Source organism: Ascaphus truei, chromosome 3 (assembly GCF_040206685.1).
Source record: "Ascaphus truei isolate aAscTru1 chromosome 3, aAscTru1.hap1, whole genome shotgun sequence".
NCBI classification, from domain to species: Eukaryota; Metazoa; Chordata; class Amphibia; order Anura; family Ascaphidae; genus Ascaphus; species Ascaphus truei.
Window position 1 is genome coordinate 431,932,443 of NC_134485.1, and position 18,886 is coordinate 431,951,328.

Consider the following 18,886-nt stretch of genomic DNA (forward strand, 5'->3'; position numbering starts at 1 on the left):
TAAGGGCAGGATGGGATAAGGGGAAAGAAAACACTTGCTTGGCAAACAATACCCCAGTCAGAGGCCCCCAGGAGAAGTCATATGCAATTCATTCACATGATTAGATTTGTTTAGCGGCTAAATAGACTTCAATTCATTACACAATGTTTGTTTTTATTGGCTGGCTATGTGGGGTTGATGAACTTTTCCTTATACCCAGTATGGGCACATTGTGAAGGTGTTGGTACAGTTCTTGAGTGTTCGTGTAAATGAAACAAGAAACGTGTTGATCACAAGTGCGTAGAAGCAATAGAATGAATACACAAAAGTTCCCTTTTACTTATTTTCCTTGTAAATAAAATTGCAGAGTGCATGTTAAAATAATAATTAATAATAATAATAATGTTTAGGAACCAGGGAGAATGGACAGATAATGTCTACAGATATCCCTTAATATGTTGCAGTGGTTACTGTAGTGTATGTAATCCACTGAAAGGCGAAGAAACGTTTAACCAGCCGGCTTCCATATCACCCGCACGCGTCCTGCGTTAGTTTGAAGATTGTCGCCCTCACGGAGCGCTCTCTGGAAGCGTGACCCGTGTAAATAACAGCCGGGAGCATTACACAAGCGTTTATTACTCGGCAGACAAACCTCTCACATCCCACGCTTCCTGCACAATAAACACGCTGCGACTAGCAGCAAGGGAGGCGCGCGCGACCTCCATCCCCTGGGCCTCTTCTCACCGCCGCTCCAATCATTTAGCCGGCAATGCCACATCACACCTGAATACAGGGAACAAAGCAGAGGGTCACTCGCTGAGAGCGCAGACATCGCTGTATCTACGCCAAGAAAGTATGGTTATTAAATACTGCTTCTTACAAGTCACAAAGTGAGTATTGTCATTTGCAGATTTATAAATGGGGATGACATTACCACAAGGCCAGCCCTTAATGCGTGGTTAAACAGTACCTGTTATACCGGTTTGCTGCATATTGTTAGATCATTCTTCGTTGTATGATGATACTGAGATACATTGAATACAGTAGATTGGTTTTGAGGTGTTACTACCTTATAAAGCAGAAAGCCTGTATCAAATGCATGTGTCAATATTATGATGCAACCCTGTTCCCCCAAGCATAACCCCATTTAAAAGATGGAGTTAGAGGACTGTATATATACATATTTTCGCATGTAATTGATTTATATGGAAATCTCTTGGCCATATTCCTGTATATTCTGTTTTTAAAAACTGCCCGGATTGGAAAACGGTTAAAAGAAATCAGGAATAGCAATTAAACAAAAGCTGCCACTTGGTGGAGAAGGATTGCTGATTTAATAGACCAGCAAGAGACTCCTTTGTAAAACCTCACAGGTATTTTCTTCGTGTGTACTTTATTTGTAAACATTTAGAGAAAAAAAAAACCTTTGAGGATTACATAATTCTGTACACACAGTTACATATGTGAATAAACAGAACATTACCTGAAGAGTAAAGCGCATGAAGTATGTCATTACCGAAAATGCAGTGCAATTTGTTTCACACGTTTTGGTGTGGTGCATCATATGTACGTTTGTAAATTACATTTCTTTTGTATTGAAGCATAGTATCAGCATCTTTTTAAGAGACTTTCAGCCACTGCCTCCAAATCCTTACTCTCCCCCAAACAACCATGTCCCAAACCCTCATTCTCCCCCAAACAATGTCCCACACCCTAATTCTCTCCAAAACCACCATGTCCCAAATCCTCATTCTTCTCCAAACCACCATGTCCCAAATCCTCATTCTTCTCCAAACCACCATGTCCCAAATCTTCATTCTTCTCAAAACCACCATGTCCCAAATCCTCATTCTCCTTCAAACCACCATGTCCTAAATCCTCATTCTTCTCCAAACCACCATGTCCCAAATCCTCATTCTTCTCCAAACCACCATGTCCTAAATCCTCATTCTCCTTCAAACCACCATGTCCCAAATCCTCATTCTTCTCCAAACCACCATGTCCTAAATCCTCATTCTTCTCCAAACCACCATGTCCTAAATCTTCATTCTCCCCCAAACAACCATGTCCCAAACCCTCATTCTCCCCCAAACAATGTCCCACACCCTAATTCTCTCCAAACCCACCATGTCCCAAATCCTCATTCTTCTCCAAACCACCATGTCCCAAATCCTCATTCTTCTCCAAACCACCATGTCCTAAATCCTCATTCTCCTTCAAACCACAATGTCCTAAATCCTCATTCTCCTTCAAACCACCATGTCCTAAATCCTCATTCTTCTCCAAACCACCATGTCCCAAATCCTCATTCTTCTCCAAACCACCATGTCCCAAATCCTCATTCTTCTCCAAACCACCATGTACTAAATCCTCATTCTCCTTCAAACCACAATGTCCTAAATCCTCATTCTCCTTCAAACCACCATGTCCTAAATCCTCATTCTCCTTCAAACCACCATGGCCCAAATCATTCCCTGCCAAAAGTGGAGCCACATGAGGAAAAAGTACCTAGAAAATAACCAGTGCAACATTTGGTGTGATTTCTGAAAGAGGGAGACAGAGACCCGAGTTAACCTACTCAATTTACGGTTGAACCAAAGCGTCACTTTTGTTATGAAAGTTGTATGCAAATTTATTTTTTTTGTTGCCTAGTTTTGCATAATTAATTCTTATTTAAACACATCTTACCATGCATTGAAATTAACCAGTGCCTGTGGTATACAGAATGGGGAGATGGAGAGACTGATGAAACAGAGGTGGTCCATCCATGCACTTTAATGATCAGGTCCCTATGTCCATCCCCGCACTTTAATGATCAGGTCCCTATGTCCATCCCCGCACTTTAATGATCAGGTCCCTATGTCCATCCCCGCACTTTAATGATCAGGTCCCTATGTCCATCCCGCACTTTAATGAACAGGCCCCTATGTCCATCCTGCACTTTAATGATCAGGCCCCTATGTCCATCCCCGCACTTTAATGAACAGGCCCCTATGTCCATCCCCGCACTTTATGATCAGGCCCCTATGTCCATCCATGCACTTTATGATCAGGCCCCTATGTCCATCCCCGCACTTTAATGATCAGGCCCCTATGTCCATCCCCGCACTTTAATGATCAGGCCGCTATGTCCATCCCCGCACTTTAATGATCAGGCCCCTATGTCCATCCCCGCACTTTAATGATCAGGCCCCTATGTCCATCCATGCACTTTATGATCAGGCCCCTATGTCCATCCCCGCACTTTAATGATCAGGTCCCTATGTCCATCCCGCACTTTAATGATCAGGTCCCTATGTCCATCCCCGCACTTTAATGATCAGGTCCCTATGTCCATCCATGCACTTTATGATCAGGCCCCTATGTCCATCCCCGCACTTTAATGATCAGGTCCCTATGTCCATCCCGCACTTTAATGATCAGGCCCCTATGTCCATCCCCGCACTTTAATGATCAGGCCGCTATGTCCATCCCCGCACTTTAATGATCAGGTCCCTATGTCCATCCCGCACTTTAATGATCAGGCCCCTATGTCCATCCCCGCACTTTAATGATCAGGCCGCTATGTCCATCCCCGCACTTTAATGATCAGGCCGCTATGTCCATCCCCGCACTTTAATGATCAGGCCGCTATGTCCATCCCCGCACTTTAATGATCAGGCCCCTATGTCCATCCCGCACTTTAATGATCAGGCCGCTATGTCCATCCCCGCACTTTAATGAACAGGTCCCTATGTCCATCCCGCACTTTAATGATCAGGCCCCTATGTCCATCCCCGCACTTTAATGAACAGGCCCCTATGTCCATCCCCGCACTTTAATGATCAGGCCCCTATGTCCATCCCCGCACTTTAATGATCAGGCCCCTATGTCCATCCCCGCACTTTAATGATCAGGCCCCTATGTCCATCCCCGCACTTTAATGATCAGGCCCCTATGTCCATCCCGCACTTTATGATCAGGCCCCTATGTCCATCCTGCACTTTATGATCAGACCTCTGATCAGCGACCATCGAATGGCAAAAACGAGCTTGATAAACAGCTCTGAAACTACTGAACATCATAGTTTCCTCGGAACATTTCTGACCCAAATAAAACCATCGAAGGGTCCCAAAATCCACACTACAGTCCTCAAAAACATCTTGGAGAGCTTAACCCTTTGCACGCCCAAGGGAACGGGCCACCCCCCACTCCGGACATGTCACAAACGTCTGATTGCTCCTTGGTGATCCAAATGAAAATTTCTGTTTCACACAAATTGTTATTCTTTTTATATCTCTCGGTTTAGCGATGGTTCTGCCACATGTACCGTATGTATTGAAATGTAAGGGGCATTAAATATGTGGGTAGGACTGAAATGTAGAATCCAGGAACACGCAAGGAACAGTAAGGGTTTACTTTGCACAGCGGGTACGAGGAATTTCAAAATTAGTCATTCGGAAGGTATTCAATTGAAATCAATTGTTTATATATATATTTTTTTAAATGAAAGGGGTGGTGATGGGATAAATGGTCACAGCCGGAAACATTGGATTTCTGTTGGACACAATGTCACCACATGGTTTGAATGAATGCATTGATTTAATTCCCTATATAATAAGCTACTATTGATGCAGTTTACTTAGTTTCTATTTCTCATTTAAGTCTGAATTTAACAGCCTTTTATAGCACGTGAAAGAAATGTATATCACTGGCGCCTATGAATGCATATAAAAAATAATAAATAATAAAAAAAGAGTATACAACCGGACTGGTGGAGATAACTGGAACCCGGGATGATGTTATCATACAAATGGAAAATAAAAAGAAATACAAAACATAGCGTAATACTGCAAAATACAACAAAATAACATAACATGTAGACACTAGACTATTAGCTGGGAGCTGAGACGCACAACAGGTGCACTTCAAAAGTAAAAACACATTTATTAAAACAACAACACTAATAATATAAAAGAATGCAATGTTCTCCCTATAGAAATGTCCCACAGATGATTCCACTGAACGGCTGAATTGACCACTTACCAGATGGCAGTGGGTCACAGGCAGTGGACAGATCTGAGAGTGTCCCCTCTCTTCTGTGGCGCTGGTATTCCAATCAGGTCAGCTTAGCTGTGATGCTATGTCTCTATAGACACAGGCTGCACCGTGCAGGTCCCCGCGTAGGGCACTCAGAATGGGCTCCGGATACCAGGGATTACGGAGCTCGCTCTCTCTCCTATAGCTAGGGGGAAGGTACTGTATAACCGAAATGATATGTCCATGTGTCATGATTATATTAATGTTTATGTCTTATACGTCTTTAAAGTGCCTGTTTTGATATATTTGTATTTTTTATTTTATTTTGTATTTCTAATTTGCTGGGAGCAGATTCGCCATCACAGCTCTGCCTATGGTGGCGCTGCACATGACCGGGACTTTGTAACATGTGTACATCACCTAATTAAGGATTAATATAAAACGGACTCACTACAGCTGTCTCCCATATACCCCTGACGAAGAAAGCGTTGCCTTTCGAAACGCGTAGGGTGGTCCCGCAGTTTCCACTGTCTGTGCCTAGTATTGCCTGCCCCTCTTCGAGGCGAATCTGCTGTTGCAGTTCTACCATTTCGGCTCCAACTCTGGCGTTCACGTGGTAGCAGGAGCTTATACGTTTCCCCTGGCTATAGGAGAGAGAGCGAGCTCCGTAATCCCTGGTATCCGGAGCCCATTCTGAGTGCCCTACGCGGGGACCTGCACGGTGCAGCCTGTGTCTGCAGAGACATAGCATCACAGCTAAGCTGACCTGATTGGAATACCAGCGCCACAGAAGAGAGGGGACACTCTCAGATCTGTCCACTGCCTGTGACCCACTGCCATCTGGTAAGTGGTCAATTCAGCCGTTCAGTGGAATCATCTGTGGGACATTTCTATAGGGAGAACATTGCATTCTTTTATATTATTAGTGTTGTTGTTTTTATAAATGTGTTTTTACTTTTGAAGTACACCTGTTGTGCGTCTCAGCTCGCAGCTAAAAGTCTAGTGTCTACATGTTATGTTATTTTGTTGTATTTTGCAGTATTACGCTATGTTTTGTATTTCTTTTTATTTTCCATTTGTATGATCACATCATCCCTGGTTCCAGTTATTTCCACCAGTCCGGTTGTATACTCTTTTTTTATTATTTATTATATGCATTCATAGGCGCCAGTGATATACATTTCTTTCACCTGTTCACACATCTCTGACTAGGTGGTCAGAGTCATATCATAGGCTGCCCCAATATTCTTACTGATTGTTAGGGTAATAGGTATTATATACACACAATAGTGCACATATCACTTTAGAATTAGCGCTTCTTTTTCCTTTTAGTTGCAAAGCCTTTTATAGCACAATGTGATGAAATAATAATTATTGGTCTAAAGTCGCAAAATGTTCTTTTGCATTTTGAGAAGCCTAATTTTCCCTTTGATTTTATCTGCATGACTTCTGACTATTCTCTTTGCTCATTGTTTTTGGTCAGGGTTGTTTATTTCGATTTATTTACATAAATGTATTTTTGTTGTTATGTACATTATTTAATATCCTTTACGACAGCCCAATTTTAACTTCATAGGAATAGTTTTTCCTGTTTTTTTAGACAAATTACGATTGCTGATTGACCAATAAACTTTGAATAGACTGTATATAAAGGACACACTTTGAATAGATTGTATATAAAGGATACACTTTGAATAGACTGTATATAAAGGATAAACGTTGAATAGACTGTATATAAAGGATAAGCGCTATGTACATTAATGGCGCTATATAAATAAAGACATACAATACAATAAACGTTGAATAGACTGTATATAAAGGATAAACGTTGAATAGACTGTATATAAAGGATACACTTTGAATAGACTGTATATAAAGGGACTATACTCTCTAGCACTCCTTCCCTCTGATGAAGTGGCAGGAATTCCATGAACCGTGTTGGGGATTATCGTTCTTGTCTAACGAGAGAGGACCCATCTGGCTGAGACATCATATTATACTTTACTCCACCATGTGCGCATGTGTCCAGTACGCCACGACTATTCTCCCAAACACAGCAGAATGAGAAGGAAACCATAACTCACTGATGTTAAGCTCATTTATTATGCTTTTTTATGGGTGCAATATTTGCTTTGTAATATTGAACTATAAGGTGCTTTTTGCACTTCTCTCTCTCTGTCATATGGGCAGAAGGAACCAGCTGTAGACCACACGCCGCTGCATCCTACTTCTAGCACCACCTGTGGCAGGACGGCCTCATGGTAAGGCCAGCAAGAGACCACACCCTATATTTTAGGCCTTAAACTCTTCCCACTGGTTCGGGAGACACGTTTCTGTGCTCTGACAGCTTGCCGACTGCCATATAAACCCCCTTGCAATCAGGAGTTCAGTCTGCATTGAGTGCACCTGGAGACTGCCTCTCCAGAGGAGTTGACCTCTCGCGCCCTGGAGACCCTGCATAATGCAACATGCTAACATGCAGAGTCCATGCCGGTCACAGGTGTTAGAAGTCACCAGGCTCCTAATCGGGTTTGGTAAATGAAGTTCTAAATGAAGTTCTTATTTCTATCTGAAATAGAACTGCACACACAGAAACACCACCAACTGCATACCACCCTTTATTAAATGCTAAGAATAACATTCACTCAAAAGCCAAAGTCTTTCTTATGGTTTATCATACATGCCGTCCTCTCGGCACCGCAGATGTGTGCTCTCTCTGCCCTGCATTTTCTGCCTCTGTACCCCTCACTGTGAGGCTCCATAGTGTCGGAGTCGTGAATCGATGGAGTCGTAAGCGAGTCACAAAGACGGACAAAACACTAACAGCCAACGCGTTTCACGAGGAACCTCCTTGCTTCATCAGAGTTATATAACATTTAGCAAAGCACAGCGTTCTGATTCATTACATAGCATACCACATAACCCCAAAAGGATGTCATAGCAATATAAACCCCTTGGGTACTAAACATAACTCTCTAAAGAAGTGGTGTTACTAACTCACTGCATACCCATAAATCATAAATATAGCATCAAAAACATGTAAAAATGAGTGTGCTCAGTGAGTGTCCTCATTAAAAACATCACATAAATACCTTTCATGTATCTGTTACAAACTATCTAAAAAAACTAGAACATATGTGTTGTAATAAACGGTTCACAATATTCTCTGGATTATAAATAAATGGTTCAGAGAACCATTCCTCCCTTTCAATGGCCTGGCTGAGAAGCATAGAGAGAACCTTATCAAACTTTCCCAACATTATACGGAGAACGAGTGGCTCAGTGAGTAAAGACACTGACTGGCACTGAGTGTGAAGCAGGGGAACCTGGGAGAAGGAGCAGCTCAGTGAGTAAAGACACTGAATGGCACTGAGTGTGAAGCAGGGGAACCTGGGAGAAGGAGCGGCTCAGTGAGTAACGACACTGACTGGCACTGAGTGTGAAGCAGGGGAACCTGGGAGAAGCAGCGGCTCAGTGAGTAAAGACACTGACTGGCACCGAGTTTGAAGCAGGGGAAACTGGGAGAAGGAGCGGCTCAGTGAGTAAAGACACTGACTGGCACTGAGTGTGAAGCAGGGGAACCTGGGAGAAGGAGCGGCTCAGTGAGTAAAGACACTGACTGGTACTGAGTGTGAAGCAGGGGAACCTGGGAGAAGGAGCGGCTCAGTGAGTAACGACACTGACTGGCACTGAGTGTGAAGCAGGGAACCTGGGAGAAGGAGCGGCTCAGTGAGTAAAGACACTGACTGGCACTGAGTGGGAAGCAGGGGAACCTGGGAGAAGGAGCGGCTCAGTGAGTAAAGACACTGACTTGCACTGAGTGTGAAGCAGGGGAACCTGGGAGAAGGAGCGGCTCAGTGAGTAAAGACACTGACTGGCACTGAGTGTGAAGCAGGGGAACCTGGGAGAAGGAGCGGCTCAGTGAGTAAAGACACTGACTGGCACTGAGTGTGAAGCAGGGAACCTGGGAGAAGGAGCGGCTCAGTGAGTAACGACACTGACTGGCACTGAGTGTGAAGCAGGGGAACCTGGGAGAAGGAGCGGCTCAGTGAGTAAAGACACTGACTGGCACTGAGTGTGAAGCAGGGGAACCTGGGAGAAGGAGCGGCTCAGTGAGTAACGACACTGACTGGCACTGAGTGTGAAGCAGGGGAACCTGGGAGAAGGAGCGGCTCAGTGAGTAAAGACACTGACTTGCACTGAGTGTGAAGCAGGGGAACCTGGGAGAAGGAGCGGCTCAGTGAGTAAAGACACTGACTTGCACTGAGTGTGAAGCAGGGGAACCTGGTTCAATTCCCGGTGTCGGCTCCTTGTGACCTTTGGCAAGTCACTTTATCTCAGGCACCAAAAAAATATAGATTGTAAGCTCCTGTAGCGCTATGTAGCTATATATATAGCAGCGCTATACAATATCATGATAAAATAAAACTGCTGAAACTGTGCAATGGTGGTGTAAAGAAAAGGCCCACATTTATAAGGGCAAGAAAAGATGTATAAGTAGCTTATTCTCTTAGCGAAATCTGGTGACACAGTAAGGTATCAGTGTTGCATCTCATTTAATTTGACAGATAATCCCGCTAATATTTTACCAATCGTTGGGTGTTATTTATGAACTGGGCTGTGACATTTAATAAGGAAAAACATTTTTTCCAATTAAACCAAAGAGGCTTTACTGCTTGATAAACAGTGGGCTGTATTGCAGTGACAGTTCGGAGACTTTCACAAATTACCCCCCTTAAATGAATGTTGTTAGCTGCATTATCTATTTACTTTTGCTAATGTACTGTAATACCCCGAGGGTTACTGAAACATTTTCACCTGCCTAACGCTTCTTCTGTCTATAGAATGCAGACCTAATAAACATTACTGGGATTTAAATAATAATAATAATGTGTGACAGCCGCCCCCTAATAATGCCCTTTCAGACCAACCACGAATACAGAAGGATTCTCCTATTGGTTGCTACTGAGATTAAAGGGACGGACACAACCCAAAATCAAGACTTCAGACCCTCATACTCCGGTTAACACAATTTATACGGTTTCTCGGAAACGTATTGCCACGGGAACTCTTGTACGATGGTTATTTTGGTCCATTACATGGTATCACCAATGATCTTGCGCTTTCTGGGACCTATTTGGCTACTAATACCATTCAACTCTATTTCCTGCCTAATAAATGGAAATTCGCATTAATGTCAGAAATACACTCTGTTCACTTCACTGGGGGTACTATAGTGTCAGGCTCCCCCAGTACATACCAATTTGTCTATAATGAGGTTCTATTTGATATATGATGCATAACGGAGTGAAAGTGACTAAATTGCGCAATTGTCTATAATGCAGTGAGACGGGATGTGACGTTCACATGTTACAGGTGTGCTGAAGCGATGCGATGTGACGGGCTGCGCTGTATGCAGTTTCACATGTTACAGGTGTGCTGAAGGGATGCGATGTGACGGGCTGCGCTGTATGCAGTTTCACATGTTACAGGTGTGCTGAAGTGATGCGATGTGACGGGCTGCGCTGTATGCAGTTTCACATGTTACAGGTGTGCTGAAGCGATGCGATGTGACGGGCTGCGCTGTATGCAGTTTCACATGTTACAGGTGTGCTGAAGTGATGCGATGTGACGGGCTGCGCTGTATGCAGTTTCACATGTTACAGGTGTGCTGAAGTGATGCGATGTGACGGGCTGCGCTGTATGCAGTTTCACATGTTACAGGTGTGCTGAAGTGATGCGATGTGACGGACTGCGCTGTATGCAGTTTCACATGTTACAGGTGTGCTGAAGCGATGCGATGTGACGGGCTGCGCTGTATGCAGTTTCACATGTTACAGGTGTGCTGAAGTGATGCGATGTGACGGACTGCGCTGTATGCAGTTTCACATGTTACAGGTGTGCTGAAGTGATGCGATGTGACGGACTGCGCTGTATGCAGTTTCACATGTTACAGGTGTGCTGAAGCGATGCGATGTGACGGGCTGCGCTGTATGCAGTTTCACATGTTACAGGTGTGCTGAAGTGATGCGATGTGACGGACTGCGCTGTATGCAGTTTCACATGTTACAGGTGTGCTGAAGTGATGCGATGTGACGGACTGCGCTGTATGCAGTTTCACATGTTACAGGTGTGCTGAAGTGATGCGATGTGACGGGCTGCGCTGTATGCAGTTTCACATGTTACAGGTGTGCTGAAGCGATGCGATGTGATGGACTGCGCTGTATGCAGTTTCACATGTTACAGGTGTGCTGAAGTGATGCGATGTGACGGACTGCGCTGTATGCAGTTTCACATGTTACAGGTGTGCTGAAGCGATGCGATGTGATGGACTGCGCTGTATGCAGTTTCACATGTTACAGGTGTGCTGAAGCGATGTGATGTGACGGACTGCGCTGTATGCAGTTTCACATGTTACAGGTGTGCTGAAGTGATGCGATGTGACGGGCTGCGCTGTATGCAGTTTCACATGTTACAGGTGTGCTGAAGTGATGCGATGTGACGGGCTGCGCTGTATGCAGTTTCACATGTTACAGGCGTGCTGAAGCGATGCGATGTGACGGGCTGCGCTGTATGCAGTTTCACATGTTACAGGCGTGCTGAAGTGATGCGATGTGACGGACTGCGCTGTATGCAGTTTCACATGTTACAGGCGTGCTGAAGCGATGCGATGTGACGGACTGCGCTGTATGCAGTTTCACATGTTACAGGCGTGCTGAAGTGATGCGATGTGACGGACTGCGCTGTATGCAGTTTCACATGTTACAGGTGTGCTGAAGTGATGCGATGTGACGGGCTGCGCTGTATGCAGTTTCACATGTTACAGGTGTGCTGAAGTGATGCGATGTGACGGGCTGCGCTGTATGCAGTTTCACATGTTACAGGCGTGCTGAAGCGATGCGATGTGACGGGCTGCGCTGTATGCAGTTTCACATGTTACAGGCGTGCTGAAGTGATGCGATGTGACGGACTGCGCTGTATGCAGTTTCACATGTTACAGGCGTGCTGAAGCGATGCGATGTGACGGGCTGCGCTGTATGCAGTTTCACATGTTACAGGTGTGCTGAAGCGATGTGATGTGACGGGCTGCGCTGTATGCAGTTTCACATGTTACAGGTGTGCTGAAGCGATGCGATGTGACGGACTGCGCTGTATGCAGTTTCACATGTTACAGGTGTGCTGAAGTGATGCGATGTGACGGGCTGCGCTGTATGCAGTTTCACATGTTACAGGTGTGCTGAAGTGATGCGATGTGACGGACTGCGCTGTATGCAGTTTCACATGTTACAGGTGTGCTGAAGCGATGCGATGTGACGGGCTGCGCTGTATGCAGTTTCACATGTTACAGGTGTGCTGAAGCGATGCGATGTGACGGACTGCGCTGTATGCAGTTTCACATGTTACAGGTGTGCTGAAGGGATGCGATGTGACGGGCCGCGCTGTATGCAGTTTCACATGTTACAGGTGTGCTGAAGTGATGCGATGTGACGGACTGCGCTGTATGCAGTTTCACATGTTACAGGTGTGCTGAAGCGATGCGATGTGACGGACTGCGCTGTATGCAGTTTCACATGTTACAGGTGTGCTGAAGGGATGCGATGTGGCGGGCTGCGCTGTATGCAGTTTCACATGTTACAGGTGTGCTGAAGGGATGCGATGTGACGGGCTGCGCTGTATGCAGTTTCACATGTTACAGGCGTGCTGAAGTGATGCGATGTGACGGACTGCGCTGTATGCAGTTTCACATGTTACAGGTGTGCTGAAGCGATGCGATGTGACGGACTGCGCTGTATGCAGTTTCACACGTTACAGGTGTGCTGAAGGGATGCGATGTGACGGACTGCGCTGTATGCAGTTTCACATGTTACAGGTGTGCTGAAGCGATGCGATGTGACGGGCTGCGCTGTATGCAGTTTCACATGTTACAGGTGTGCTGAAGCGATGCGATGTGACGGACTGCGCTGTATGCAGTTTCACATGTTACAGGTGTGCTGAAGCGATGCGATGTGACGGGCTGCGCTGTATGCAGTTTCACATGTTACAGGTGTGCTGAAGTGATGCGATGTGACGGACTGCGCTGTATGCAGTTTCACATGTTACAGGTGTGCTGAAGCGATGCGATGTGACGGGCTGCGCTGTATGCAGTTTCACATGTTACAGGTGTGCTGAAGTGATGCGATGTGACGGGCTGCGCTGTATGCAGTTTCACATGTTACAGGTGTGCTGAAGGGATGCGATGTGACGGACTGCGCTGTATGCAGTTTCACATGTTACAGGTGTGCTGAAGGGATGCGATGTGACGGGCTGCGCTGTATGCAGTTTCACATGTTACAGGTGTGCTGAAGTGATGCGATGTGACGGACTGCGCTGTATGCAGTTTCACATGTTACAGGTGTGCTGAAGTGATGCGATGTGACGGGCTGCGCTGTATGCAGTTTCACATGTTACAGGCGTGCTGAAGTGATGCGATGTGACGGGCTGCGCTGTATGCAGTTTCACATGTTACAGGTGTGCTGAAGTGATGCGATGTGACGGACTGCGCTGTATGCAGTTTCACATGTTACAGGTGTGCTGAAGCGATGCGATGTGACGGGCTGCGCTGTATGCAGTTTCACATGTTACAGGTGTGCTGAAGTGATGCGATGTGACGGGCTGCGCTGTATGCAGTTTCACATGTTACAGGTGTGCTGAAGTGATGCGATGTGACGGGCTGCGCTGTATGCAGTTTCACATGTTACAGGTGTGCTGAAGGGATGTGATGTGACGGGCTGCGCTGTATGCAGTTTCACATGTTACAGGTGTGCTGAAGTGATGCGATGTGACGGGCTGCGCTGTATGCAGTTTCACATGTTACAGGTGTGCTGAAGGGATGCGATGTGACGGGCTGCGCTGTATGCAGTTTCACACGTTACAGGTGTGCTGAAGCGATGCGATGTGACGGGCTGCGCTGTATGCAGTTTCACATGTTACAGGTGTGCTGAAGGGATGCGATGTGACGGACTGCGCTGTATGCAGTTTCACATGTTACAGGTGTGCTGAAGGGATGCGATGTGACGGGCTGCGCTGTATGCAGTTTCACATGTTACAGGTGTGCTGAAGTGATGCGATGTGACGGACTGCGCTGTATGCAGTTTCACATGTTACAGGTGTGCTGAAGTGATGCGATGTGACGGGCTGCGCTGTATGCAGTTTCACATGTTACAGGCGTGCTGAAGCGATGCGATGTGACGGACTGCGCTGTATGCAGTTTCACATGTTACAGGTGTGCTGAAGCGATGCGATGTGACGGGCTGCGCTGTATGCAGTTTCACATGTTACAGGTGTGCTGAAGCGATGCGATGTGACGGGCTGCGCTGTATGCAGTTTCACATGTTACAGGTGTGCTGAAGGGATGCGATGTGACGGGCTGTGCTGTATGCAGTTTCACATGTTACAGGCGTGCTGAAGTGATGCGATGTGACGGGCTGTGCTGTATGCAGTTTCACATGTTACAGGTGTGCTGAAGCGATGCGATGTGACGGGCTGCGCTGTATGCAGTTTCACATGTTACAGGTGTGCTGAAGGGATGCGATGTGACGGACTGCGCTGTATGCAGTTTCACATGTTACAGGTGTGCTGAAGTGATGCGATGTGACGGGCTGCGCTGTATGCAGTTTCACACGTTACAGGTGTGCTGAAGGGATGCGATGTGACGGGCTGCGCTGTATGCAGTTTCACATGTTACAGGCGTGCTGAAGCGATGCGATGTGACGGACTGCGCTGTATGCAGTTTCACACGTTACAGGTGTGCTGAAGTGATGCGATGTGACGGACTGCGCTGTATGCAGTTTCACATGTTACAGGTGTGCTGAAGGGATGCGATGTGACGGGCTGCGCTGTATGCAGTTTCACATGTTACAGGCGTGCTGAAGCGATGCGATGTGACGGACTGCGCTGTATGCAGTTTCACATGTTACAGGCGTGCTGAAGTGATGCGATGTGACGGACTGCGCTGTATGCAGTTTCACATGTTACAGGCGTGCTGAAGCGATGCGATGTGACGGACTGCGCTGTATGCAGTTTCACATGTTACAGGTGTGCTGAAGTGATGCGATGTGACGGGCTGCGCTGTATGCAGTTTCACATGTTACAGGCGTGCTGAAGTGATGCGATGTGACGGACTGCGCTGTATGCAGTTTCACATGTTACAGGCGTGCTGAAGTGATGCGATGTGACGGGCTGCGCTGTATGCAGTTTCACATGTTACAGGTGTGCTGAAGTGATGCGATGTGACGGACTGCGCTGTATGCAGTTTCACATGTTACAGGCGTGCTGAAGTGATGCGATGTGACGGGCTGCGCTGTATGCAGTTTCACATGTTACAGGTGTGCTGAAGCGATGCGATGTGACGGGCTGCGCTGTATGCAGTTTCACATGTTACAGGTGTGCTGAAGTGATGCGATGTGACGGGCTGCGCTGTATGCAGTTTCACATGTTACAGGCGTGCTGAAGTGATGCGATGTGACGGGCTGCGCTGTATGCAGTTTCACACGACTGCTAACACTGTAAGTAAAGAACATTTTCTGTGTTTAGAAGGAGATCTTTAAACTGAAATAAGTGGATATGACGAAACGTACAGGGAACCTTTTCTATTCCCGTAATGCCACACCTGGAATAACATGGGCCCCAGCGGAGCGGCCCAGCCAGAACAAAATGGAAGTGGCTGTCCCTCCACGTCCGGCAGCCGGGGCCTAAACACGCCATGTGGTTGCTCTTGGAGCGATCACGTGACGTGGAAGTACCAGAGGTCCGGAGGTTCTCTGATACCAATAGTCCCGGCACTTTAAAGGTCAAACCCGTGACATTGTTCCCATTCACTCCTGCACCTTTACTAAAAACCCAGTAACATTGGGAGAGAAAGAAGCATATTACAGAAAGTGTGGCTAATTTAGTGGCACTGTCTTTGAAGTGGGAGAACTGGGTGTCTTCAAGTGGCTGTTCCTTGTGCCATTGTACAAGTCACTTAGGCCTATGTTTACTTAGCGATGCTATAGTGTATGTCACAAGACACTTTCCGGCACTGCACGACCCCGTACGTCCTACTTATCTTCTGGCATAGCACTGCTTAATAACATGGGCCTTTACCCCCGGTGCTGCCGCTGTCCTTAATGCAGGATACGAATGGAGTATTCTCCCTTTTATTAGTTGTTGTAGATGTTATTATTTGTAATACGGGGACACAGAGACGCAAGATAAAAATGATAACAATTTGCATACATTTTGCTCTTAAAATACCTTGATACATCACCCCCTATACATCACCCCCTATACATCACCCTCTATACATTTGCCCCTACTTATCACATTTGCATGGTGTGATTGTGACGCACTGTGATATACACAGCAGCTTTATCATTGTTTGAGAAAGGCGCAGTGTGGGAGTAATGCTTTCCGCACCTATATTTATATCTATTAATGATAGGAAAAGAGACGGCTTTTCAAATGGAAGTGTAATCAGGGCCCTTCTAAACCTGCACATTATCTTTGTAATAATCAAATCAGATCATCAAGCCTGCAAATTTATTCATTACACTGTCAGCTGTACACACACACACACACACACACACACACACACACACACACGCACACACACACACACACACACACACACACACACACTATACTGTCAGCTGTACACACACACACACACACACACACACACACACACACACACACGCACACACACACACACACACACACACTATACTGTCAGCTGTACACACACACACACTGTTGGCTGTACACACAAACACACATTAATTATATTGTCAGCTGTACACACACACACACATTCATTAATTATACTGTGAGCTGTAAACACACACATTCATTCATTACAGTCAGCTGTACACACACACACACACACTACACTGTTGGCTGTACACACAAACACACATTAATTATACTGTCAGCTGTACACACACACATTCATTCCAGTCAGCTGTACACACACACACACACACACACACACACACACACACGTTCATTAATTCATTACACAGTCCGCTGCACACACATTAATTACACTATCAGCTGTACACACACACACACACACACAATATACTGTCAGCTGTACACACAAACATTAATTACACTGTAAGCTATACACACACACTCATTCATTACACTATCAACTGTACACACACATTCATTACACTGTCAGCTGTACACACACACTTATTATAATGTCAGCTGTACACACACACACACTTACTGTATTATAATGTCAGCTGTACACACACACATTCTTTACACTGTCAGCTGTACACACACACATTCTTTACACTGTCAGCTGCACACACACAAACATTCATTAATTCATTACACTGTCAGACACACACACACACACACACACACACACACACACACACACACACACACACACACACACACACACATTACACTATCAGCTTTAAACACACAGATACCCAACAAGCTCTGTATACACTGGCGACACACTTTATTCGAGCTCGGCTAGTCCCACGAATTCGGGTATACCCGGGTGTATTGAGGTTTGTGACTGTTTTCTGCCCGAGTGCATTGGGTTATTTTTCAGGCAGGGATTGAAGCATTTTATTCCCGCTGGCTGCAATACTGCACAGTATATATATATATATACTGCATTACAATTCATGAATTTATGCCATCTGGTAGACACGCGAAGCATTGCAGCCTATTAAATCCTAATCATTATCATTTAACAGATCAGCCGCCCGTCAGCCAGGCATGAACCCAGGCTGGGAAGGCAAACGCAACGGGGCTTGTCAGAGGTGAGGAGCGGCGCATTCCAGGTATCTGCCAGGTACATACTGGGTATTTGCTCGAATAAAGTGTGTCGGTGCAGTACACACACACACATTAATTACACTATCAAGTGTACACACACACACACACACATTAATTACACTATCAGCTGTACACACACACACATACACACATTCATTCCACAGTCAGCTGTACACACACACACACACACACACACACACATTCATTAATTACACTATCAGCTGTACACAAACACTGTCAGCTGTACACACACACACACACACACACACACACACACACACACTCAGCTGTACACAGACGCACACACACATTCATTAATTACACTATCAGCTGTACACGTACACACACACACACACACACACACTCATTACACTATCAGCTGTACACACACACACACACATTACACTTTCAGCTGTACACACACACACACACACACACTCATTACACTTTCAGCTGTACACACACACACACACACACACTCATTACACTTTCAGCTGTACACACACACACACACACACACTCATTACACTTTCAGCTGTACACACACACACACACACACACTCATTACACTTTCAGCTGTACACACACACACACACACACACTCATTACACTTTCAGCTGTACACACACACACACACACACACAAGTCCATTGCAAATGGCAAAAATCCACAATGGAAATAGTTTCCATTGGTAGCTTTCAAATCCTAAGATGTGATAAAGACCAAGTATAGCAAGAACAATCAGGCCTGGAAGGGGTTAAAACTCACGTCACTCCCGCCCCTGGTCTCTGCCGTGTCCGGGACGGCCGTGGCACCGCTGGAGGGTCTCCCTGCGGCGGCGGCGGCAGCTTCTTGCAGGAGGGTCTCGGTGTCTCCGTGGATGATACGGTGTGCGGCCTCAATGTGCCTCCGCTGGGACTTTCTCACTGCGCGGAGTCAGAGAGAGGAGCGGTCACTGCGCAGACAAGCACGCGTCACCCAGGGCCGCAGAGGCGACCCTCTGGCACACAAGGGGTCAACCAACGCAACACTCGCAGATACATGGAACATGCTATTCTGTTAT

At 46.1% G+C, this 18,886-nt stretch overlaps 1 protein-coding gene across 1 annotated transcript in view; it reads right to left on the bottom strand.

The window, feature by feature from the left end:
- Positions 1-597: 597 nt before the first annotated feature.
- CFAP91 (cilia and flagella associated protein 91) overlaps positions 598-18,886 on the bottom strand; it is a 129,933-nt gene continuing 111,644 nt past the window's right edge. The window contains exons 17-18 of the mRNA XM_075592913.1: positions 18,592-18,749; positions 598-762 (exon numbers count right to left, since the gene is read on the bottom strand). Of these exons, the coding sequence (XP_075449028.1) occupies positions 757-762; positions 18,592-18,749 (164 nt within the window). The 3' untranslated portion in view covers positions 598-756. The remainder of the gene's footprint in view (positions 763-18,591; positions 18,750-18,886) is intronic.